The sequence below is a fragment of the Chrysemys picta genome, chromosome 2 (assembly GCF_011386835.1).
Source record: "Chrysemys picta bellii isolate R12L10 chromosome 2, ASM1138683v2, whole genome shotgun sequence".
NCBI classification, from domain to species: Eukaryota; Metazoa; Chordata; order Testudines; family Emydidae; genus Chrysemys; species Chrysemys picta.
This window is the reverse complement of record NC_088792.1, coordinates 96,643,088-96,668,421: the sequence shown is the minus strand read 5'-3', so window position 1 is coordinate 96,668,421 and position 25,334 is coordinate 96,643,088. Positions and strand designations below refer to the sequence as shown.

Here is a 25,334-nt window from a genome sequence, read left to right as displayed (position 1 = left end):
ATCAACAAGCTAAGTAAAACATTCTTTAAACCTGTACCTGAGATGACAATAGATTGCAGTCAATGTGAAGTCCCTTCCCAGTTTTATATCTTTGAAGCAGACCGGCCATGATTGCTCCATACGTGTACAGCCCTGTAGCAAGGTCTGTCATGGCTACTCCTGGCCTAACTGGATCACCATCCTAGCAGAAGAGAAAAAATGGGTACAGGGAAGAATTAATACTTTGTTATGGTACATTCCATACAAGACAAGGGTTAAAAATATTTTCCTAGTACGCATTACAGAAACATGCTAAGAAGCTAAAATATCTTCTGAGTGAATTAAGTTGAAAAGCCTGCCACTGAAAAATATACATTCTCACAAGTATCTGCAGATAATCTGCTCCTAGCAATTCTGTAACTTTACAGTGCTCTCCCCTACAAACAGTGGTAAATTGGGAAAGAATTGTTGTGCTACTCTACCTTCTATCTACACTATCGCTTTCATTCAATAGTTTCAAAATGTCTTTTAAAAATAAGAAATTGTTAGAGGCAAAATTATTCAAACGGAAAGCACAATTTAATATACCTGGAAAACAAGGTATTGTAGGACTTGTCATACAGGTTGTCAGTGGCACATGTCTGACTGAGGAGGAAGGCAAACTGCCCCCCTATTAATTTTCTTGCTATATCTTAAAACATTTGTCACCCATTTCCAATAGAAAAGATTGCTTTATAAAAGGAAGCCTTGAAATGCCAGTGGGAATTCACGAAGGTTTTATGAAATGAGACACAATTTGAGACTCACTTTGTAAGCATGTTTAATCCTCAAACATAAAAAACATATATACACAAAATGAAAATCTTGTGATTCTGTTACTAAAATGTAAGAACATAATAAGAGACCCATACAGCTATTAGTTAGGCCTACTAGTGTTTTGTATCTGCCCTTCAATACAAACACACTTTTACCAATGTTTGCTTTCTCATCAGCTAACATATTGCAAAATTACAACCAAACCAATCTAAAAGTGCCAATTTTGAGCTGACTGGCTGGAAGTGCAGGGGCTTTAAAAATATTCAAAATTCTGAATCCAACTGTCCAGTCCTCCATGATTTTCCTGTAACATGCAATGTGATGCAATGAAGTGTAACAACTTCTCTTTGCAAACATGTATTTGGGACAAAAACCTGGATCTTCCATTGTAAATACTAAAATAGAAGGAACAAAATCAGGATTAGGTTCCATCAGTCACGCTTCAGCCTTTTCTCACTGTTTAAGGTTCAGTATTTGAGATCAGCCAATCTAACGAAGTAACAAAGATTTCATAGCTTCTCTGAATCGTTTTTCAATTGTGTCCCAATTAATAATAAAGAACTAGAACCACACAAAAGCATGCCAGATTTCCATTGCGAGTGTGACAGTAATGTCATCGGCCTGTAATCTTCAAATCCCTCTGAAATCTTCAATTGCTTTTGTAAATTTAGTGCTTCTCTATAGAGTTCCTTGTCCAAAGTAAGTGCTATGTTTTGACCAAAGTTCTCCATAGGTTCAATGCAAATTTCAATGCATTCATAGTAATTGAATCAATCTAGGTACTTCTGTGGCCCCCATCACAGTATATCTGAATGTAACCCAAAAACGAATGCATTCATCCTCACAGCATCCATGTAAGCTAGGGAAGACCTATCTCCATTTTACAGATGGGAAACTAAGGCACAGACAGATAAAGTTTCTTGTCCAAGGTCATTCAGGAAATGTGTGGCAAACCGAGGAATTGAACCAAGGTCTTTTGAGTGCCAGTCCAGTGCTTTGACCATAAGATTACCCAAATGTGGAGAAATTCCTGAGCATTCCATCCAATGTCATTAGGAAACTGGGACTCAATCCTCTTTTTTTAATCGACTAACCATAATGCTGATTATGGTTGAAGAATTGTTTTGATCTTCCACCATGTGCTTCAGGATTGTGCTAGAAATTATTTCTTTCCCAACAAGGTTTATAGTGTCCTGAACGCTCATATTTCAGGCATGAAATCGTGTCGCACTGAAATCAATGGCAACACTCCCATTGACTTCGTCCGGGCCAGGATTTCACCCCAGAAGTTTAAGATTACTGCATCCAAGAAGTTCTCTCACTTTGCTGCATTTTATTTTTGTTGTCTGAGCAAAAGGCAAAGATTTTCCAATATCACAGACTAGTCATAAATATCAGCTAGGGAATGAATAAGTCTACAAACAGAAAAGATGAGACAACCATTACTTCAGAAGCTATAATACTTTTTACTCTAGGAAAGTTAAAAGCTCAGATTCTGATGCCATTACTTGCATTGAATAGTTCCTTATTCCACACGTAGTGGCACTGAAGTCAATGAGACTACTCTTGGAGTAAGGTACTCATCATCATGAGAAAGGGTATCAGAATTTGGCCCAAAATCAATATGAAAAAGGTAAGTATGAAGGTTGCATCTCATAAAAGAGAGCAGTGTTTTGTCAAATGGCACACAGACAAGACACCTTTAAGCAATTCTGGCAGACATTCAATAAGACTCAAATTTGTAGAGTCACTTTAACTACTTCTCAGTTTACATTGCTAAATCTAATTACTTTTTAGGACTACAAAAGAATTATAATTCCGACTCTTTTAAAAGAACTTGGTTTCACTCAAGAAAATAAAAAGCTGTCCTTAAAGTCAAATACTGTTTTCCTATTCTGTTTTTAGCAAAGTAAGTTGCGTATATAAATTCGATAAGTAGCTATCTATGAGTCATTTAAATGGGATTTTGTTTTTATCAGTAAGGTAATACTGCACTGTAAAATGCACTAAGAAATCAATTTGAGGATAAAAAATTGCAGGAAATTAAGCTTCTATATATGATGGCAAGAACTACTACTTTATTCATTATATTTTAAAATTGTCAATTGAAAAGTTAAAAAGAGACAAAGTAGAAATTAAAGAACTCTTGAAAATCAGCATTAAAAGTGCATGAACAACTAGTCTTCTGCTACTTTAGGCACAACCCCAAGCAGGGGCTGGTGTGAAAGTTACAGAACTCTTGGTGGCACTATGACTCACAGATACCTCTTAGTAACAATAAATCCCCTGCTTATAGAGGCCTACATTAGCAATGTATTAGAACCCCCCCACTCACCCCATGCTGGCTATGTTATTTTGGCTAGTAAGTAAAGGGGATGGAGCCAAGGCTCCCCTCATTCCCCTCCCCACCACCTGCTTTGGGGAGGAAGCAAGCAGGCGAGTTTTCATGCTTACTTCTGTGCGTGTGGGTCCAATGGCCAAAAGCTGGGTAGAATTGCATTGGTGCATAAGGGATATTTTTTATTTCCCTATTCTATCATGTAGTCAAGATACTATCTACCCTAAGCTGTTTCATAGTGAAGATCAAACAAAACCTTTACCCTATATCTAGTGAAAGCCTTCAGTACGTGAAGCAAAATGTATCCATCTTAATCATAACCAAGAAGCGCGGTAGGGGCAGAGACAGAAAGGGCATAATTCTAAATTTCACCAGCTTGCAAATAAATGAGGCAGCAACATTCGGAGATTGAAAACAATCTCCACTGGTTTAAAAAGACATCAATCTCAGCCCTGATGGAGAAAATTACAAATGTGAGATGATAATGACAGGGACGATTTCAGCAGATACTGTATCACATGAACTTCTCTCTTGGATCTTGGTACCAACATCTGCCCCATCAAGTACACCATCTTCCAGTTTTTGCTTAATAAGACTGTATCTTCTCCTCCTCAAGTAGATTTCCTTTGTCTCTGTACATGGTTAATGCACAATTCTTGATCTATGATTCACAAAGAAAAAACTTTGTTGAACGTTACTTAAGATTGATCTCATCAATAAATCAAACCATAAAAGAATTTGTATTTCCTAAATTAAAGATTAAAGGGTTGCAAAATCAAGCACGCCCAAATCAGAAAATGCCAGGATGCCTTAGTTCAGCCCACTTGTGCATATGCATTATGATACAGCCTTTAATTATGTGACCCTTCCAAAAAGAGCATCCCTGGTTCATTCAGGGCATGAACAGAGGGTGAGTAATGAAGGAGTCCGTTGTCTATAGGACCCATGCCTCATTTGTTGCAGAAATTGGGAAGTTTGTAGTGAACAAGGCAGGGGAGCTACCAAACAGGAGCAACTAAGTGATCCTTGGGGTGAGTTTGTTGTTTGTTAGCTTGTTGTTGTATGCTTGCTTGCTTGAAGTTTATAGGGCAGTCTGTTTTGGGGCCTATGTACTGAGCCAAGCAGTCTGCTAAACTAGGCTGAGAGCTTACTAACAAGGCTCTAGCCTGCTACTCTTCAATCCCTAATCCCTTTAGGATACCATGAGAAGGGGGTGGGGCTAACTCACAGAGAACAGAAGTTTAAAAAGCCAGCTCAGAGGCAACCAGAGGAGCTAGTGAACAGGGCAGTTTTGCAAGGGAATTTAGAGAAGGCGTGCAAGTGGCAGACACATCTAACAAACACATTCTAAACTTAAACCAATATCCCACTTCATCACCAAACAGAAAAAACCTTGCAAGAGTTAAAATAATGCAGTCAGATGTCCCACAGCAGAGTGAGGGGCTATCCAGTTTATTGAACTAAACGCAACAAATACAATTACCTGCCTTATGAGCAGGTTGCATACGTGTGCATATGGTGTAAGCAGTTCGTGGCCCTCAGATCAGGCTCTTAAAATCATAGTGGCTGAAATGGAAGCTCTCAGGGAGACAGAGAGGCATACAGAGGAGCTTTCAGAGACACAGTAGAGCAGTCCCATCCCGAGTCTGACAGCCTCTGTGCTGGTGAGAAAGAAGAAAGTCTGAGGGAATGATAGCATCAAGCTGGAGCAGACAGAAACAAACCCACCATTGCAACCCTCCTTCCAGATGTCATGGTATCCTCTCGCACTGGAGATGCCCCTCTGTTATTAGGAAGAAACAGGTAATAGTAATGGGAGATTCAATTATTAGAAATATAGATGGGTTTGCGATGACCAGGAGAACCGCATGGTGAATTGCCTGCTCGGTGAGGTTTGCAGACTTCTCAAAACATCTAGATAGACTAATGTGCAGTGCTGAGGAGGAGCTGGTGGTCATGATACATGTAGGTACCGGTGACACAAAGAAAGATAGGAGAAAGGTCCTGGAGGCCAAATTTAGGCTGCTAGGTAAGAGATTGAAGTCAAGGACCTCCCTGGTAGCATTCTCTGAAATGCTTCCAGTTCCACAAGCAGGGTCAGTTAGACAGGCAGAACTGCAGGGTCTCAATGTGTGGCTGAGACGATGGTTTTGGGAGGAGTTTATTTATTTATTAGGAACTTGGAAACCTTTGGGAAGGGAGAAGCCTATACAGGAAGGACGGGCTCCACTTAAACCAAAACAGAACCAGATTGCTGGCATGTAAAATTAAAAAAGTCATAGAGGAGTTTTTAAACTAAGGACTGGGAGAAAGCTGACTCATGAGGAGGAGCACATAGCTCAGATAAAGACATCTCTTGCAGGGGATTCTTTAAAGGGGAAACTTCCCACAGGGCTGAAGGCCCAAGACCCCCCCTACCACCACAGGACAGAAGCCCCAACCCCACCACCGTGCCGCAGGGCAGAAGCCCTGAGCTCCCCCCACCCCAGTCTGGTAGGTGCAGAATGTGGTGAGAATATGGGAGGCGCCGTGAGCCACACTTTAACTGTAAAAGAGCCGCACGCAGCTCATGAGCTACGGTTTGGCCACCTCTGCTCTATATCCTAGGAGACAGGAGAGGACAGAAATTGATAAAGCACAGGTAGGAACTGAATAGAAACAATCAAACAAAAAAGCATCCCATTCAATTACATCACATGAAGGCAGACAAATAAATATAGTAATGACAAATTTTATAAGTGCTTGTATAAAAATGCTATAACTCTAACTATGCAGTGCTATTGTAGACATTTTGGTTCCAGGATATTAGAAAGAAGAGGTAGGTGAGGAAATATCTTTTATAAAGATTAGTCCAATAAAAGATATTACCTCACCCACCTTGTCTCTCTAGAAGTCTAAATACTAAAATGGGTGAACTTGAGTGCCCGATATTAAATGATGATATTGATATAATAGGCATCACAGAAACTTGGTGGAATGATGATAATCATTGGTACATGGTAATATCAGGGTATAAAATATACAAGTCACGCTGGTGGGGGAGTGGCACTATATGTGATACAAAGCATAGTCAAATATATAAAAATCTTAAATGAATCCTATATGTATAGAAATTCTATGAATAATAAGACTATAATAGCAGAAATATACTACTGACCACCTGACCAGGACAGTGATTGTGAAATGCTCAGGGAAATTAGAGAGGTTACAAAAACAGAAAGCCCAGTAATAATGGGGATTTCAACTATCCCCATAATGACTGGATACATTTCACCTCAGGATGAGATCCAGAGATAAAATTTCTAAACACTATAACAACTGCTTATTGGAGTAGCTAGTCCTGGAAGCCACAAGGGGAGAGGCAATTCTTGATTTAGTTCTAAGTGGAGCACAGCATCTGGTCCAAGATATGAATACAACTGAACCACTTGGCAATAGCAACCATAATGAAATTAACTTTAACATCCTTGCAGGGGAGAAAATACCAAAGAAACCCAACACAGTAGCATTTAACTTCAAAAAGGGGAACAACGAACAACAACAACAACAAAAGGAGGAAGCTAGTTAAGTGGAAATTAAAAGAAAGATTCACAAGAGTGAAATGCCTGAAAGCTGCATGGAAACTATTTATAAACACCATAATGGAGACTCAAACTAAATGTATACCCCAAATAAAAAAAATAAAAAATAAGAGGACCAAAAAATGCCACCATGGCTAAACAGCAGAATAAAAGAGGCAGTTAGAAGCAAAAGGGCATCCTTTAAAAATTGGAAGTCAAATGCCAGTGAGGAAAATAGAAAGGAGCATGAACTCTGCCAAGTCATGTGTAAAAGTATAATTAGGCAGGCCAAAAATTTCAAGAGCAACTAGCAAAAGGCACAAAAACTAACAGCAAAAAAAAGTTAAGTATATCAAAAGCAGGAAGCCTGCCAAACAATCAGTGGGGCCACTGGACAATCAAGGTGCTAAAGGAGGGAAGAAAAGGCCATTGCAGAGAAGCTAAATGAATTCTTTGCATTGATCTTCACTACAGAGGACATGAAAGAGATTCCCACACCTGAGCCATTCTTTTTAGGTGACAAATCTGAGGACCTGTCCCAGATTGATGTGTCAGTAGAAGAGATTTGGAACAAATAGATAAATTAAACAGTAATAAGTCACCAGGACCAGATGGTATTCACCCAAGAGTTCTGAAGGAACTCAAATATGAAACTGCAGAACTAACTGTGTAATCTATCGCTTAAATCAGCCTCTGTACCAGATAGGGGAACAGACAGCAAATGTGAAAAATCGAGACAGGGAGTGGGGGGTAACAGGAGCCTATATAAGAAAAAGACCCAAAAATCAGGACTGTCCCTATAAAATAGGGACATCTGGTCACCCCAGTACCAGATGACTGGAGAATAGCTAATTTAAACACCAATTTTTAAGAAAGGCTCCATAAGTGACTTTGGTAATTACATGCCAGTAAGTCTAACTTCTAGGCAAATTGGTTGAAACCATAGTAAAGAACAGAATTGTCACATAGATTAATACAATATGTTGGGAAAGAGTCAAAATGGCTTTTGTAAAGGGAAAACATGTCTCATCAATCTATAAGAATTCTTTGAGGATGTCAATAATCATGTGGACATGGATGATCGGGTGGATACAGCGTACTTGGACATTCAGAAAGCTTTTGACAAGGTCCACCACCAAAGGCTCTCAAGCAAAATAAGCAGTCATGGAATAAGAGGGAAGGTCCTCTCATGGATTGGTAATTGGTTAAAAGATAGAAAACATAAACGCTGAAGTCCTAGCCTTCACAACCTCCTCAGGTAAGGAGTTCCACAGGTTGACTGTGCGCTGCATGAAGAACTTCCTTGTATTTGTTTTAAACCTGCTGCCTATTAATTTCATTTGGTGACCCCTAGTTTTTGTATTATGGGAATAAGTAAATAACATTTCCTTATCCACTTTCTCCACATCACTCATGATTTTATATACCTCTATCATATCCTTCCCTTAGTCACCTCTTTTCCAAGCTGAAGAGTCCTAACCTCTTTAAATCTCTCCTCATATGGGACCCGTTCCAAACCCCTAACCATTTTAGCTGCCCTTTTCTGAACTTTTTCTAGTGCCAGTATATTTTTTTTGAGATGAGGAGACCACATCTGTACACAGTATTCGAGATGTTGGCGTACCATCGATTTATTTAAGGGCAATAATATATTCTCAGTCGTATTCTCTATACCCTTTTTAATGATTCCTAACATCCTGTTTGCTTTTTTGACCGCCTCTGCACACTGCGTGGACATCTTCAGAGAACTATCCACAATGACTCCAAGATCTTTTTCCTGACTTCTTGTAGCTAAATTAGCCCCCATCATATTGTATGTATAGTTGGGGTTATTTTTTCCAATGTGCATTACTTTACATTTATCCACATTAAATTTCATTTGCCATTTTGTTGCCATTTTAGTTTTGTGAGATCTTTTTGAAGTTTGTCACTGTCTGCTTTGGTCTTAACTATCTTGAGCAGTTTAGGATCATCTGCAAACTTTGCCACATCACTGTTTACCCCTTTCTCCAGATCATTTATGAATAAGTTGAATAGGATTGGTCCGAGGACTGACCCTTGGGGAACACCACTAGTTACCCCTCTCCATTCTGAGAATTTACCATTAATTCCTACCCTTTGTTCCCTGTCTTTTAACCAGTTCTCAATCCATGAAAGGACCTTTCCTTTTATCCCATGACAGCTTAATTTAAGTAAGAGCCTTTGGTGAGGGACCTTGTCAAAGGCTTTCTGGAAATCTAAGTACACTATGTCCTCTGGATCCCCCTTGTCCATGTTTGTTGACCCCTTCAAAGAACTTTAATAGATTAGTAAGACGATTTCCCTTTACAGAAACCATGTTGACTATTGCTCAACAGTTTATGTTTTTCTATGTGTCTGACAATTTTATTCTTAACTAATGTTTCGACTAATTTGCCCGGTACCAACATTAGACTTACCGGTCTGTAATTGCCGGGATCACCTCTAGAGCCCTTTTTAAATATTGGTGTTACATTAGCTAACTTCCAGTCATTGGGTACAGAAGCCGATTTAAAGGACAGGTTACAAACCTTAGTTAATCCTAACTTGAGAGTGCTTGACTTTTCCAGCTTTTTAATCCTTTCTAATTCTTAAGTTTGTACCTCCTGTTTTTTTATGAGACCAACCATAACTAATCTTCAAGGTTTTTGTTCATAAATTTCTTTAGAATTTTATGTGGTATTTATATAACATTAACACATTTGTTGTCTTCAGTGTATATTTTATTTCCATTGTTATCTTCTGAAGCTCAATATTTCACCACACAAGTACCATGTCAAGCAACGTATTGAAAATAATTAAACTAAACTGTATTCAAACAAAAACTTGTTTGCAATTTCAGTTTTAATGCAACTTTTAAATTACCTTTTTTCTAACTGTAGAACAGAAAACTGAGTAAGGACTCATCTTTTCCCACCTTTTTTTAAAAACAGAAGATCATAATCTCCAATTTGTAACAAGCAGATAATATACATGAAAAGGAGCTGTAGTTTTGTACCTTATTTTCATGCAACCCTTTTTGAGGAGAATAAACAATTGCTCTTTGAAAAGAACCAGTATAACTTACCACAGCACAAACTCAAAGGAGCACAGCAGGTGCTTATCCAAACCCATTCTGCTTCCATTACAGTTTCTCCTGTGACCCTTCTTTGTAATAATGGGTCATCTGCGGTATATCAGCTAGCAAAAGCAGACATTGCCATAACAACCAGGGCAATCATAACTCTCTGCAAATATGCTAATGAACTGGACAGAGTGAGCAATGAGTGACTGATTATCTCTGATATCACAATGTTACTGTTCAGGCAGCAACAGGGAGCATCAAACATGCACTGTGTGTGGAGGAAAATCAGGTACTCCAGTGTTCTTAAGTTTTCTAAAAAAAAAAAAAAGAATCCAACATGCAAAGAGAAAATTCATATTGGAAATCATTCCACACACATTAATGAGTGGCCAAAATCTGGTTCAAATCCCCCCTGATGTTTACAAAAAAGGGTTATGAACAAAAGTTGAGACGAAGTATAGACACAGTAAAACAGAAAATTTTGACACAAACTTAATTATTATGGTCTTGCAATAGCGAGGCAATAAGACTGAAAATAGATATCTTTTTTTAACATAGACCATCACGCCATGGTGTCAACGTTGCTCCTGAAACCAACCAGTGAATTAAAATTCGGGGTTTCCTTCCTTCTTAGCACAGAATCAAAGGCAGCATCTCCACAGAGAAGCATGTAACAGTCTGTACTTTCCATTACAATGTTGATCTTGTCCCTCCTCTTCCATAACTTCAACTAAAAAGCTCCTTGTCCCTTGAAACTTTTGTCTGCCAGCCAAAAAGTTTATGACAAGGTTTGGGGAGGCTCAAACAAGCAATTTATGAGATATGAAACATTATTCAAAGGTACATTTTCAAACTTAACTCTGCCCGTAAATTGTTTTGATTTGGGGATGTAAATTAAAGACGGAAAAGTCCACCTATTACATCCTATGCCAGTATAAAATAATTCCGTACAATTTAATTTTCTAGTTCTAAAATGTTTCCAACACTGTCTTTGGATGAATACGCCACAGTTAAGAGAGCTAGACAGTTGTTAATCCATTTTTTTCTGATGTTAACATTAAAGTTTGGTTTACCTAATTTCATCCCCGTATTCCAAGTTATATATTTTTTATCAGCCCAAGTAACTCCTTTCCTTCTTCGGTGTTTACACCAAGCTTTTGTAGATTGTTGTAAGCGTTCGCCCTGTCCCCTTAAGCAGCTCTTACCCTATACTGTTTGGGTAATTTTGCCTATACTGTTTAATTTTCATCATTCCTCATAAACTTGTCTATCTGTGACAGGATGTGTAGTTATTACTAGTATATGAGGAGTTAATTTCATCTTCCTTTTCCCTCCTCATAGATCAACTCTCTTAATAAAATAAACTTCTATCCTATGGTTTTTGCCATTATAAAAATGTAATGAAAATATACTCACAGCCCCAAACAACAAAAGTTTTAAGTGTAGACTTGCTCAGATTGAGAATGCCTAAGGCTTTTCCTTCCAGGCTCTGAGGCTGGGTTGATCCCCATGTTTAGGTGGTTGTTTATTTCTCTTTTTTGCTTATGTTAACTTGTTTTGATTTGTATTTATAAAAGGTTCTCGCCTGCTGAAATGGACCTTCCTGTCTGTTACTGCTCAGCCATTCCACCAGTTTCCACTAACTCATTTTTGTTGCTTTTTTCTAAATCAACATCTTTTTGGCACTGAGATGCCCACATTGAACGCGGTTTTCTAGAACCTTATTCACCCGAGTGAATGATCAGCAGCTTCCTACGTCCTGACATACTGCTTCTTTGTGGTCAATCCAAATTTACATTGGCAATATAAGAATAATCAGTTCAAAATAGAAATCATTCTGTTAAATGACATGCTTAATAAAACACTTTAATTCCAGTAATCTTTAAACTGCTTTGAACAGGCAAAGGATGGGAAATAAGTTGCCAAAGCTAATGGGAAACAATCATGGCTAGTTTTCAGCAATATATCATGTGTAGCCTTTTGATGAGCTTGTGTTTTGTTTGTTTTTAATCTGAAGGATGATGGCCCCTCTGGTACTGTAGATCCCAATCACGCTTGACTGTCTTTAATTCAATAAAACAAAATGTTTCTTCAGTAACAAAGAATGCCTAGTGAATAGACACACCACTACAAAGATTCTCTTAATATCCAAATTGTATGTAATGATTCACTAAGAGAACTCTTATCTGAATTGGTTTTGAAATTACACTCAAATTATTGCCTTAATGAGTCAAAGAAAATTCCATCAAAGGAACATTCATCTGGCACTGCTGCATCTGGGTACATCAAGTTTTTTGTTCCCCAAATACGCGACTTGAATGTGGTGAGTTTCTATTAATTATGTCTTTGAAGACAATAAAAATGTCATCCATGTAAACTAGGTCCTTTTAGCATGTTTTAAATGTATACAAAGAAAAACAGAATCTGGCCAGAGGTATCTACATTAAAGACAGAAAGGCTTTGTGGTACAGATTTAGACAAAACCAGACTCCTTTCCATTGTTTGCTATATTCTATAAATACATAGTGAAAATACTACCCCAAGAGAAGTAAATCCAGAACTCCATAGTTAGCATCCTTTATTCCTAATACTGAGGTGATCTAATGAAAGTGTGGGACCCCAAATTCCACTTGTGGTTCAGAATCTAAGCATGGCAATATGGTCCAAGGATAACATTTCATCCTTAACACTGAATGTCTGTTTCTGTGCAATCAGTGAGAGCCTTACCAATATTTCGTGTGCATTTGTAATACTATAGTACAATTTAGCATCTTCAACAATTGGAGCTCAAATTTCCTGGAGACTATTTCAAAACACTCAGCATGAAGCACTAAGTCATTTCAAAAGGCAGACATTTCTTACTGAAAACCTTCAGGATTTCTTCAAAAAACAGGTATTTTCTGAGGATTCAAAGATTTTGAAATGTCATGTGCCCGATGTATGATCTTCTCTCCTTTTCAATTCCCTTCTTTTTCCATCTCCTATTGTGCAGCCAAATATGATATTGTACTGTATCTTTGATGCATTACAATTTTGTATTACCTTTTTTCCTCCTACGATACTTGTATCACTATTTCCTTAATAAAAAGACTGGAAAAAACGTGTGCATTAAATTTTACCTTAGACTTCTATCTCCCTCACTGCCGCCCCCTCACTCCCTCAAAATTATAATTTTACAAGAAATGTGAGTATACGGTGAAAAGCAATGTTACACAAGGGACAAAAAGCCTTAATTAAGGCTTAGGTTTTGCTCAAACTTCCCTGCTGTTTAAGCCATAGATTTCATGATCCAATAACAAGAAACAGTTCACTAACTCAGGCACCAAAGCTGCTGTTCAGAGCACAGCAAAGTTCCAGATCAACTGTACTGGTAAAATATTTTTATTCTGGAACATCAAGTCAGCAACTAGACTGTTGGAGTGAATTAAAATTGACTATATGAGGTACATAAGGAAGTCCCTGTGGGCTGAGTGGGAGTACAACTTTTGTTATTAATTCCATCCCTGCTTCAGAAACATTCCAGAGTTCTGAATACAACTTCTGAAATGTACTGTATTATTAAAATGGCTTAGGTCAGAAACTGGAAGCGTTAATGCAGCTTTAAAACTGAACAATTTTCAAGTGGTTCTAGATATTATGTGGATGTTCCTAAAATTAATTCTAATTTGTATACTCCTTCAGCAGAATAAAATCTCCAGTGGTGTCCCTAGAGCACACTCAATGACCTGTTGACCAGAACTTTTGGCAAATTAGGATTCCACTGTATAGTCACACAGTGATTTTCTGTGGATATGATATTGCATAATAAAGAGGCCCCATCTCCCCTCATATCTCACCCTCATTAGAATATTTTTATAGCCAGAATATAAATATTTGTAGTTTATCCTGAGGCTGTTCCTCAATGTTCACGGCCTGAAACAAATGTTTGGGGAGTGTCCAGACTGGCCGTTCTTTACAGAAGTATTAATTACAGTGAGTTATTTGGCAATCAATTAACTCAACATAAAAAAAATCATGGGTAAAAAAACCTTAATCTCTATCATTCAAGTGTCATTAAAGATACTATCCACCAGGGATTCTCACTCTTATTTCCTAACACAAGATGTAAAAAAGTGAGAATCCTGTCAGAATGATAAACTTCAGAGAAGCAGAATTACAACCAGTAAGTCATTTTCTTTTCTGGGTTTATCAGAGGCCTGGTCCACACTAACCCCCCACTTCGAACTAAGATACGCAACTTCAGCTACGTGAATAACGTAGCTGAAGTCGAAGTACCTTAGTTCGAACTTACCGCGGGTCCAGAAGCGGCAGGCAGGCTTCCCCATCGATGCCGCATACTCCTCTCACCGAGCAGGAGTACCGGCGTCGACAGCGAGCACTTCCGGGATCGATCTGGGATCGATTTATCACGTCTAGACAAGACGCGATAAATCGATCCCAGAAGATCGATTGCTTACTGCCGGACCCGGAGGTAAGTATAGACCTACCCAGAGTCTCTGAATGTGCCAGCAAATGTTTTATTCTGATTCAAGTATTGTATATAAGCTACTATTTTGATTTTGCTTTAGTCTATGTCACACGTGGCAGTCTCTTCCCTGAAAACTTTACATTCTAATTAAACAATACATATCCAAAAGGGAGAGGGGAAAAGAGAACACAAGAATTTGTGTGGGTGGGTGTGTGTGTACCCTACCCGATTATGTATTTTTAACACCGTAATTTTTATCTATAGTATACACACAGCTGATAATACTATCACAACCTTATAGAACAAAGCAGGCCTCTGCACACCTACCCCCACATTGAATGAGACAGGTTTTTCCACTTTGTTTTTAATGTTGTTCAAAATTCAACATAACTATTACTTATCCATAAACTGCCATTGGAACTTTGGGAGATTTATTTTAAAGAACAGCATATCATCAGTAGTAAATTTTCAGGCATGCATGAAGTACAATTCTAAACCACTACTTTAAACCATAATTTCCCCATATGAAAATGGGGATAATAATATTGACATCCTTTTGAGAACTGTTGATGAAAAAGCTCTAGATAATAGCTAGGTATCATTATTTATTATTAATTATTATTATTATTATTAAACCAATTCAGAATGGATTTTCATTGCAACAGCTAAAGGTACATCTATGTCCTAGGGGCTACGAAATTCATCCCTAAGCACAAGGCCTATGCACCACTTAAGTCTTCAAAATAGGACTTAAGTAGCACTTAGGCACTGCACTGGCCCTTTGCACATGAGAGAATGTGTGTTTGGGGAGCCCTTATGGAATAAAATATGAACCAAAAACTTGAGATGAAGAGAAATAAGAGTTAAAAGTTAGCATGTTTATTTTAATCAGGCAAGAGAATGAGTCAGAATGAATTGTTAAAAGCCCGTGGTGAATACACAGAGCTGTTAGCAACAATGATTAAATGATTCTAATGATTACACTGCCTGAAGTAGTGGTGAGGTGATGTGAACATCTGGGTTTCCAGTGTAGATCTTAACATAACCTTTTAATAAAATCCATCTTCATAATGGCCACTGAGGAATATTACTCCCATAATACAACTTACGTCCAATTATTCAGTGTAACACTTGTGCATTCTGTCATTCACATATCATTGAAAAGTTTTATTAGAGTTCTATTTTGTTAAAGTTTAACCTTTTAAATATGTTTCCTTTAACTCAGTATTAACAACATTTGCCCCTTTGTAACAGTTATTATTTCCATGGAATTTAGCTGGCAAATTTTCAGCTCAGGAAGTTGTGTGCGCGCAACTTCTCCTGTTGTAATGGAAGCAATGCTCTTCACTTCACAGGCACTGGATCAGAATGTAAGGAATGGTTACTTTCCCTACAGAAACTGTAGTTCTTTGAGATGTTGCTCTCAGTGTAGATCCCATTGTAGGTGCATATGTGCCTCACATGATTGGATTTTCTTTGAATAGCAAGGTCTCTCAAGGCAATGCATGCAACCTGTGCCTCCTTATACTCCCACACAAGGGCATTCCCTCATAATTCAAAGCCCATGGTGGCTGAAGACTCCAAAAAGGGGGACGGAGGGCGGGTTTGAGCTCCACATTGACTATAACATCTTGAAGAACCACAGTTACCGTATTTCTTTCTTCTTTGAGTACATGTTTGTATGAACCCCGGTAGGTAACTGGCAAGTAACATCCCCTCTGAATGGTGGGAATGAGGAGGAAAGCTGCATTAGTCAAACAGTGATTGAAGTACTGTTCTCCTGAACTTGGCATCTGACCTTGCAGCTAAGTCCAAGGATAGTGCTTGACAAAAATCAGTGGGTTAGTCCACGACACTGCATTACAGATCTCTGATATTCCTGAAGTGGGGGGAGGTTGTTGCTCATGCTCTGGCAGAATGAGCTGTGATGTTCAGTGGGACAGGAACGCCAGCCAGATGATAACACATCAAGATACACGGTGCTATACATTTTGATACTCTTTGCAAGGAAGTGGTTTGATTTTTAGAATGTCTGGCTATAGCTATAAACAGACAGGGCAACACACTGAATGATGTAGTCCTGTCACTATAATAAAGCAAAGTCCTGGATATAATTAGTGTGTGTAATTTCTTTTTTCCTCGTGCTGATTGTGTCTCTGGAAAAAGGAAAGTAGGCTGATTTGACTGGTTCTGATGAAAATCTGAGACCTCTTTAGGAATGAGCTTTGGGTGGGGTTCCAGCACTACCCTGTCCTTCAGGCTAGAAATGCCTGAAGCTCACTCACTCTCCTTGCTGAAGTGATAGTCACTAAGAAGACTGACTTCAGAGTAAGGTGATGAAAAGAACATTCTGAGAGCAGTTTGAACACAGGCTCCATGAGCCTCAGGAGCACTAAATTGGGAAGGTGTGCCTTTTCCAATCTGGAGTCAATCACAGTCCCTATGAACTCTATCATCTCGGATGGTGTGAGTGACAATTTTTTGCAGTTCACTAGGCCCAGATGGGTGAATAAGACAAACATACATTCTAGCTTGCCACCATTTCCTACTACAATCTGCCCTCAACAGCCAAGTATGATGAATGCCCTGACTTCTCAGGTGGGCTGCCACCACTGCTAGGCATTTCATAAAAACCCTTGGTGCCATGAAGAGTCCAAATGGCAGTACCTTGTACTGGTAATGATTTGATCCCATCATGAATGTCAAGTGTTTCCTGCAAGCCAGGTGGATGACTATATGAAGTCATATATATTGTACGTCAAACGACACAAACCAGTCTTGAGCCTACAGAGATGCAATGAGGGAGGCAAGCACTACCACTTGAATCTGAGGTGGTATATATATTTGTTTGGTCTTCTCAGGTCTAGGATAGGATGAAGATCTCCTTTCATCTTCAGGGAAAAAAATATTACAAGTGGAAGCCTCTTCCCTGTACTCCTGAGCAACATCCTAGATGAAGCAACAAGCCCACTTCTTTTTGTAATAGTTTCTTGTAAGAAGGGTCTCTGAAGAGATAGGGAAAGGGATTAGGTAGAGAGAAGATTGTGGGAATGACTGGAACATCTGTGGGCAACTATGGTCAAACAACCATTTTCTGAGGAGATATCGGACCAAGCCTGATGGAAAGGGGCAAGGTAGCTACCAAAGCCTGGCTCCCAATTGGATGACAGTCAAGCATGGGTGACACAGGAAATAGATGATGGGTGTCTCCTTGAGTATGATGTCTCGATATCATTGCTCCAGTTCCCATGCCAATGCTGTCCCCAGCAGGGATCTTGACAGTTTTGTTAGGGGATACCTTGATCCCACAACTGGAGCAAACTGAAGGTTGGTGCTGATATCTTTAGCGGTGCTGATGCCAGCAGTGTCAGCATACTTTGCACCACTCCTTTGGCATTGGATGTAGACACCTATCCTTAGAGAAGTGATGCCTCTTTTCCTCTCTCAGAGGCAGGGCCTCTCTATGCTCGGAGCCGCCTCTGGTCTTCATTCAGCCCTTCCTCTTGCCATTGTCACTAGATTCGGGGGGTGGGGGGGAGTGCTGGCTCCAATGACACATGGTCAGTGCCAAGTGTTCTGGTGCTGAAGTGGTTGCCAGCACTAGTGCTGAATGCCCTGGTGCCAGGGTGATCAGTGTCAATGTGACCAGAAATCAATTTCAACTGAGTTTTCTTCCCTGACTTCTTTTTGCTGCTGGACCCTAACTAGACTGGCACCCTATGAAGTCATCCTCACGGACAACCCTTTTGGTTCCTTGGAGGTGCATGTCTCCTCTGGGTCTGAAGTGATACACATCAATTGCTCCAGTAAGTGCAATTTCAACTGTACATCCCTCCACTTGCAGCCCTTGCCATGAAGGATTTACACACAAAAGCACTTTTCAGGGATGTGGCTCTCCCCCAGACTGAAAAGGCATCAGCTAGGCCCATCAACCAGGAGAAAGAGCCCATCGGAGGTCGTACAGGGTTAAACCCTTAAGGTTTAGAGTCCACCATGGAGGTTGGCACGAGGCACCTTGCCCCGTTTCACAGGGAGATGTATTTCTGTTTAGATGGCTTTTTTAAGGAATCCAAATTAAAAAAATTAACAAAGGTACGATGGGTGAAGTATTTCTTCACAAACTAATCTAGAAGACGAGTTTAAACCTCAGAGAAAAATAGCAGGTGGGACACTCAGTGGGTTCCACCTCACTGCCATGGGTGGTAAGAGGGAACTGAGGGAGAGTTTCACCTGGTCTGTCCTTTATGCCCTCACACAGAAGCATGAGGTGACACGAGGTTCATGAGCTGCCCCAATGAACACTGCTATTAAAAAAAAATCCAATCTCACAGGCACAAGGCATATGTGCACCTACAGTGGGATCCTGACTGAAACATACTCGAAGGAGAACCTCACAGCCAGGTGATCTATTCCACATACTGTATGTATTATACAACAAGAATGGAACAACAAGACATGTCGTCACCATCATCACCATTACATGAACTAAAACAAAATTAGTTTTCAGGGTGCCTTTCAGTATTTATTCCACCACCTTGTTTCTTTTCAATTCTGTGACCTGTTCCTTGCCAAACAAGCCCAATACAAGTCCTTGGGCAGCATTTGCTCTCTACTGCCTATCTAATACAAGTTATTTGTATTCGAGTGGCATCTAGAGGCCCCAACCAAGAACAAGGACTCACAGCGCAATTTGCTTTACATACACATAGTAGGACACGGTCACGGCCCCAAAGAGCTTACATTTTAAATAGACATGACAGGCAAAAGGTGGAAGAGAAATGAAAGATTATCCTTATTTTACAGATGAGCAAATAAGGTATAAAGAGGTTTTCCCACAATCACACAGGAAGTCTGTGGCATAAAAAGGAACTGAACCCAGGTTTCCTGAGCCACAGTCCAATGCCTTAACCTCAAGGCCACCACCCCTCTCACCTATTACTCTTCCCTTCTCACTTTCCCAAAAATGGAAAGTTTGTGCACATTCACATTTGGATTTAGAGGATATCAGAGAGCAATCACAGCTGAATAAATTGCTTATTAAATAGTGGGGGAAATAACTTTAAATAATGTCAACTTTCATATACAAATGTCAAAAGTCATTCATGAACTCCACACACAAGGCAATAAATTTTCAATTTAACTTAGAGTTTCTGCTGAAATCATGTCTCTGAGACAACAGGCCCCCTCTCCCATATTCTTGTTAGTTGCTTTTCCTGCTACAGCACTTTTCTTGCTGCCACTCCAGGTCCACCAAATCATTACAGGTTCACAAGGCTTCATACCCCTGCTCTCTGGCAAACTTTCAAACAGACACTTCTTTTTCTGTATTTTCAGAGGCTTTTGGTCTTCATAGTTCTCATTTCATGACCGACATCTCTGATTGGCTGTCAAACCCTTCCTTATTGAACATCTATTTTTAATTCTGAGCCTCTATTTCCAAGTCAAATTCTTCTCAAATTTCACTGCTCCCTATGGCAGGGAACTTACTTATAATTTATTATTGTAATTTTGAAATTGGTCATTTCATCCTTGTATTAATTCCATACAGTCTTATTGATTTTATTTACTACATACATACAAAATCCAGGCCTCTTAATGACTAGCACAAAATATTGGGGGCATTCCCAGGTTCTTGATGGTTGGATTATTCCTTTTATTAAACTTCAGGGGTTAAGAGCATCTATGTTACCCAAATACCAGCCATCCCCCTCACTCGCTGGGAAAGTGGAGGAGAGAGCTCTTGAGATATGGCTGGACAGCTGGGGATAGATACCTCTGGGACCTTAGCTAGCATGAGGAACAGTGGTGCCCCATCTGTAAAAACAGCCTCATGCAGGAGTAGGGCTTGGGCAGAGCTCGGGGACCCTTAGTTCCCACCAATCACACTTGCACATTGCAAATTGGCAACTAGAGGGGTGGGGTTTTCCCTTCCTCGGAGCACACAGGAGATTTGGCTAGGGAGGGAGTATTACAGTAGTGATACTTATTTGTCACAACCATACAGCATGTGCCCAGTACAGGTTAACTAAGTTACCGTAGCAGCGAGGCATGGGCAGAAACCCCTGCTGTGCAGCATAGGGAGGGTTTCAATGTCAGGTGCAGAAAGAGGCACCCTTCACTTAAACCTTCATCTATGGCAGGAGAAAAAGGTTTGGAGGAGGAAGGGAATCTGTAGCTTTCTTGGTCTTGATTCCCAGATTTTGCAGGAGAGGGTTAGTGGTAATATCTTCTTCATGTCTCCTCTGCCTTTTACAGCCATTTGTCTGGGAATTGCTCTTCATTTATCCTGCCAGAGAGCTTGTGTGGGCAGGAGATGCCTGGCTGTTCCTTCCCTACTTCTGTTACGTCATAATTAACAAAAACACAGCATTTGTATAGGATATTTTATTCACCACTTAATCTGTGGTACTAAGTGTGATAGACCCAGGCCAGTTGGGTACAGCAGAGTAGCAGAAGGCAGATATACTGGCCACTGGATTAACAGTTTTCTGTTCCCTGACTGACCAGAGCAGGGGCTGCTCCAGGCGAATGAGAACACCTGACTCCAATTAACCTGCAAAGAGTCAGGTGAGGCATTAAGCTAATGTGACCACATGACTCTAATTAAGACCTCTCTGATACTATAAAAGGGCTCACTTCAGTCAGGCAGAGAAGAACCAGGGAGCCAGAGGAGAGGAAGTGTGGCTTAAGGGCTGGTTAATAAAGACACCCTCAAGTGATTGGTAAGGGTGGAGAAGCAGGAGAGCTGTGGGGAAGTGGCCCAGGGAAATGTAGCAACTCTGGCAATGAAAGGTTGGCTGCCAACAGCTGCTACCATTAGGGTCCGTGGGCTGGAACCTGGAGTAGAGGGTGGGCCCGGGTTCCCCCCAACCCACCACTACAGGAACCAGGGCCGGCACCAGCTTAACAGGCAGGTGCTTGGGGCGGCCAAGCGAGAGGGGCGGCACCTGTGGCAATTCGGGGGCGGCAGGTCCCTCACTCCCTCTAGGAGTGAAGGACCTGCCACTGAACTGCTGCTGCCTATCGCGGCTTTTTTTTTTTTTTGCTTGGGGCGGCAGAAATGCTGGAGCCAGCCCTGACAGGAACACCTCTTGGGAGGGGAAGTCAGGCCCCTGTCAGGACAGGAGGCTAAACTGTTCTGAAACAAGCCCCTAGGGACAACAAAGACTGTGGGAGTTCTCACAACAACCTCCTTGCTGGCTTATGATGAAAAGGGCTCAGTAGACTGTAACCCTGGCCCTAGAGAGAGAAGGGCTACGTGGAGGGTCGCAGTGAGCCACTGAGGCTAGCATACACCACCTAGAAGCGTGGGACCCACAGGGACAAGGTCGGAGCTCTGCCACACTAAGCCACTGACAATTTATTCAAACTCATGCTGATTACTGGATCTTTCAATGTCCCTTTTCACACATATTATACATTTAAATACCAAGGGACAGAACCTTAGAAATACTTTAGCTAGATTACTTAAATGCCTTCATTTTGTTTATTTTAAGATTTTGAATATGACATTTAAGACTCTTCATTCCAGAATGCTTTTCTAGCTGTATGCACTCCATATACGCACCCACCAAGAACCAAGGTCACTTTCTAGCTTGTTTCTAGAATCTATTATTTTATTATAAGCTAATTCTAAATTCCAGGCTTTTGCCAATATTGTCCTGTTGTGGGAGAACACTTCTTCAAGAGACTTGCATTGCTGACTCATTCTTCCATCTTAAATCAAAGCTTATATTTCATTTTTCCAGATACCAACCTCCTTAATTCTTTTTATTTCTACAAGCCATTTTATTAAGTACAGCACAAAGCTTCAGTGCACGGAAAAAGGTCTTTACTAAATTTACAATAAAGTTAAGTACCTCCGGCCCTGTGATATGCATAAGACCAGAAACAGCCGCTGCAACAGAGTCATAACCTGCTCGCTGAAACGCTGGACCAGTCTGACCATAACCTAAAAACAGAAAGAACTATTTAAAATGCAAACCATTACACATACCAAGGAGATAAAGTTTACTACTTTGGGAAAGAAAGAATGCATAAAATTAAATTTCTCATCTGTTTCTATACATGTGTTCTCTAGGTTATGCAGACAAGAAACAAATAAATACTGCAGTCTTATATTTACACATACTGCCCTTCTTTAGACTGAATGGTGTTTTCTATTCCAGGAGGTCAATAATGTGCTCTCTAGGTCAACGTGTCTCTGGATATCTTGACGGGAAGAATTTTAACTATATGGTGAAATCCAGGCCCCACTTAATTCGACTGCAACACTCCTGTGCTATTCACTATGGGCCTAATTCTTCCAACCTTACTTCACAGTGGTACTTTACTCCAACTGATTTCACTGGGCGACTCACAGAGTAAGATACTGTTTGATGTGATTAAGGGTGACAAAACTGACCCCTTAGAAAGAAAACCTACCATTCATTGTCACAATGCATTTTTGAAAAACAACAATTTTTCCTCAACTCTATCAATAATTATAAATCATTAACGAACACTTCGGTATTACTTATCTTTAGAAGCAGCAGAGAGAAGACACACGCTGATTTCCTCCTTGGCTCTGCTTACCCCACAACTTCTCCTCTTAGCAACAATCACAGAATCTTCCACTATCGCTCATACTGGCCTGCTGCACACCAACTGTCCATTGGACCCTGCTGCTGTGCACTAAACATTCTAGTGCACTTTTAAGCTACTCCAGTTTCAAAGCAAGGTAGATCAAAGTGCTCTAGGGAACATTTAGCACAAGGCAGCAGGGTCCACACAGACAGCCAAAGAGCAGCAGGCTAGTGAGAGATAAAATTGACTGTTCGTCTAAACAAGCTCTTAAAGAGGTAGCACATCTGAAGACTATCTTTACCTACCCTTTCCTTCTTTTAGAACAGACCTCACTATAGTATCAGACATTAGAAAGGAAGCATTTATTATAGGAGATATATATATACATATATTAAGGTTGCCTGACACTCCATTATATGACTTTGTTTTCATTTTACCATAAATTGTGATTATATCCTATTGTTAGAACATAATACGATGAGATACTTGTGTTGCTGCAAGAGAAATACTTCCTTTAAATGTCTACAATTATGCCTTTTACATCTACATTTCTAGGTGCCAAGCCAAGGTCTTCACAAACTGAATCTGTATACAGTCCCTTTATAGTTCTATCAATAAAAAATTCACACAAACACGCCCCAACAAACATAGTTATAGTGGTACAAAAACTGTGGGTAGACCAAAATGAATTGTCCCTTCCATAAATGCTGAGGGAAGATCCCAGACTAATCTCTGGAGCAGCCTAAATTGCCACTGATGACATTAGGACTTCTATAAGCTCCCTCACAACCAGCTTCTTCCAGATACATTAGCTCCTCTGCTGAGCTGCTGCTATGTCCTCTAGCCATAATGAAGCAAGTCCGTAGCAGAGAAGCAGCCTGGTCTGGAGAATCACATTGGGGGCTCCTCTGTTCCAATCCCATCTCTAGCACCAATTCCATTTGTGGCCTTAATCAAGTCACAACCTTTCTATCTTAGTTTCCACATCAGTAAAATGGCATTAGATAGCCTTTTCCAAGACCTACATGCATGCTAAAATTCATCAGAATGTACACAACATTCATTTCATTTGAATTGTGCCTTGAAAAAAATATTTTTTAATGTTTGTATCTATGCATAGATGCCAGCATAAGCAGTTTTCCTGCAGCAGAAGACTAGCATGACATAAAAAGCTGGGCAGCCCGCTCACTCTCTCCAACCTCTCCCCTCAAAAAAAAGCAAAACACTTTTATTTAAGAAAAATAATCATTTACTTTCTGGACATAAGGACACACAAATTTTCAAAAATCAACCCAAAAATGCTACGACAGGCTCCAACAATATGTGCTGTTATCTTCTGAACAGTAGCACCAAAATCATTTCAATGTGTTTGGGTCCACTTCAAAAACAAAAGAAAAACAGTCAAAACAACTGACTGGACAGTGAAACACACTGAAAATAAGTGAGAAATTATGAAGATCAAAAAGCATCGGCCTCAATTATTAACAGAGGACAGACATCTCAACATGTCTATTCATACAAATGTTTTCACAAACAGGAAACATCTGAAAATTAAACATTTAGGATGTAGAACAACCATAAAAACTCCTTACAATACTATTCTGATGAGGACAAATAACCATCCCTCAAAATACTCATTCTATACTTTTAAAGATGACCAGCAAAGTTTTTTTAAAGTTTTCTAAGAGCCTTCATATGTTAGAATATATATTTTGAAGTTCTCCCAATGATTTTTTTACACCTATCATTTGATTTCAAAACATTGCTCATTGCTATGTGCCAGCTGCAAGGTTAAAACCAGCTGGTGCCATGCAAAGTTTAACTAGTAGAAAGATATAATAAAAAAGGGATGTGAGTACAGAATTATATTTTGGACTTGGATTCTGAACTGGTAAAGCCAGTACGGGGCCAAAATCCACTTTTGGTTTGCCTAGTCACAGGAAATATGGGGTTGGAAACTGCCTGGAAAAGAGATGGCTATCCAACCTTAAGAGTTAAGGGATGAATAACTAATTGTAAGGTTAAAAGATCTAATCGTCCCTCTCTAGACAGACAAGAGACAAAAGGATACATGGTTTTGTCCTAGTTAACTGCACAGATCACAAACAAATAAGGATTTAGCCACAAGCGTGAATGAATGTGCGTATGTCTGAGCATGTGCCTATACAGGAAATTTTGTTTTTTAAAATGTGTAGGGCCTATTTTTCAAAGTCGGGGCATACATCTGAGCAGACCTCGCAGCATATGCATGCAAGTAACAAATGTGTTGTGAATAAAAATAGATGTTTACTACGCACATAATCAGTTTGGCCTTGTGTTTCCACTCATAAAGTCAATACACATATATGTATGCACGCAATTGCACATGCTTACTTCTGAAAATAGGTTCCATGCTAATATTACATACAGTCTTGAATGGACAAAGTTTAGACACAACGTTACATTTGTTCTAGGCATTTAACAAATTCACTAAGTTTGTTTTTATTTTGTTCGTGGGTATTGCTTTGTTTGGAGGAGGTTAAATTA

At 39.8% G+C, this 25,334-nt stretch overlaps 1 protein-coding gene across 9 annotated transcripts in view; it reads right to left on the bottom strand.

Moving 5' to 3' along the window:
- Positions 1-25,334, bottom strand: part of SUGCT (succinyl-CoA:glutarate-CoA transferase) — a 488,382-nt gene that overhangs the window by 412,529 nt on the left and 50,519 nt on the right. For all 9 annotated transcript variants that reach the window (XR_010598405.1, XR_010598406.1, XM_065583830.1 and 6 more), the window contains exons 7-8: positions 22,103-22,194; positions 38-181 (exon numbers count right to left, since the gene is read on the bottom strand). Coding sequence is in view for 7 of the 9 variants with exons in the window: in XM_065583830.1 (XP_065439902.1) it covers positions 38-181; positions 22,103-22,194 (236 nt within the window). In the remaining 2 variants the exon portion in view is untranslated. The remainder of the gene's footprint in view (positions 1-37; positions 182-22,102; positions 22,195-25,334) is intronic.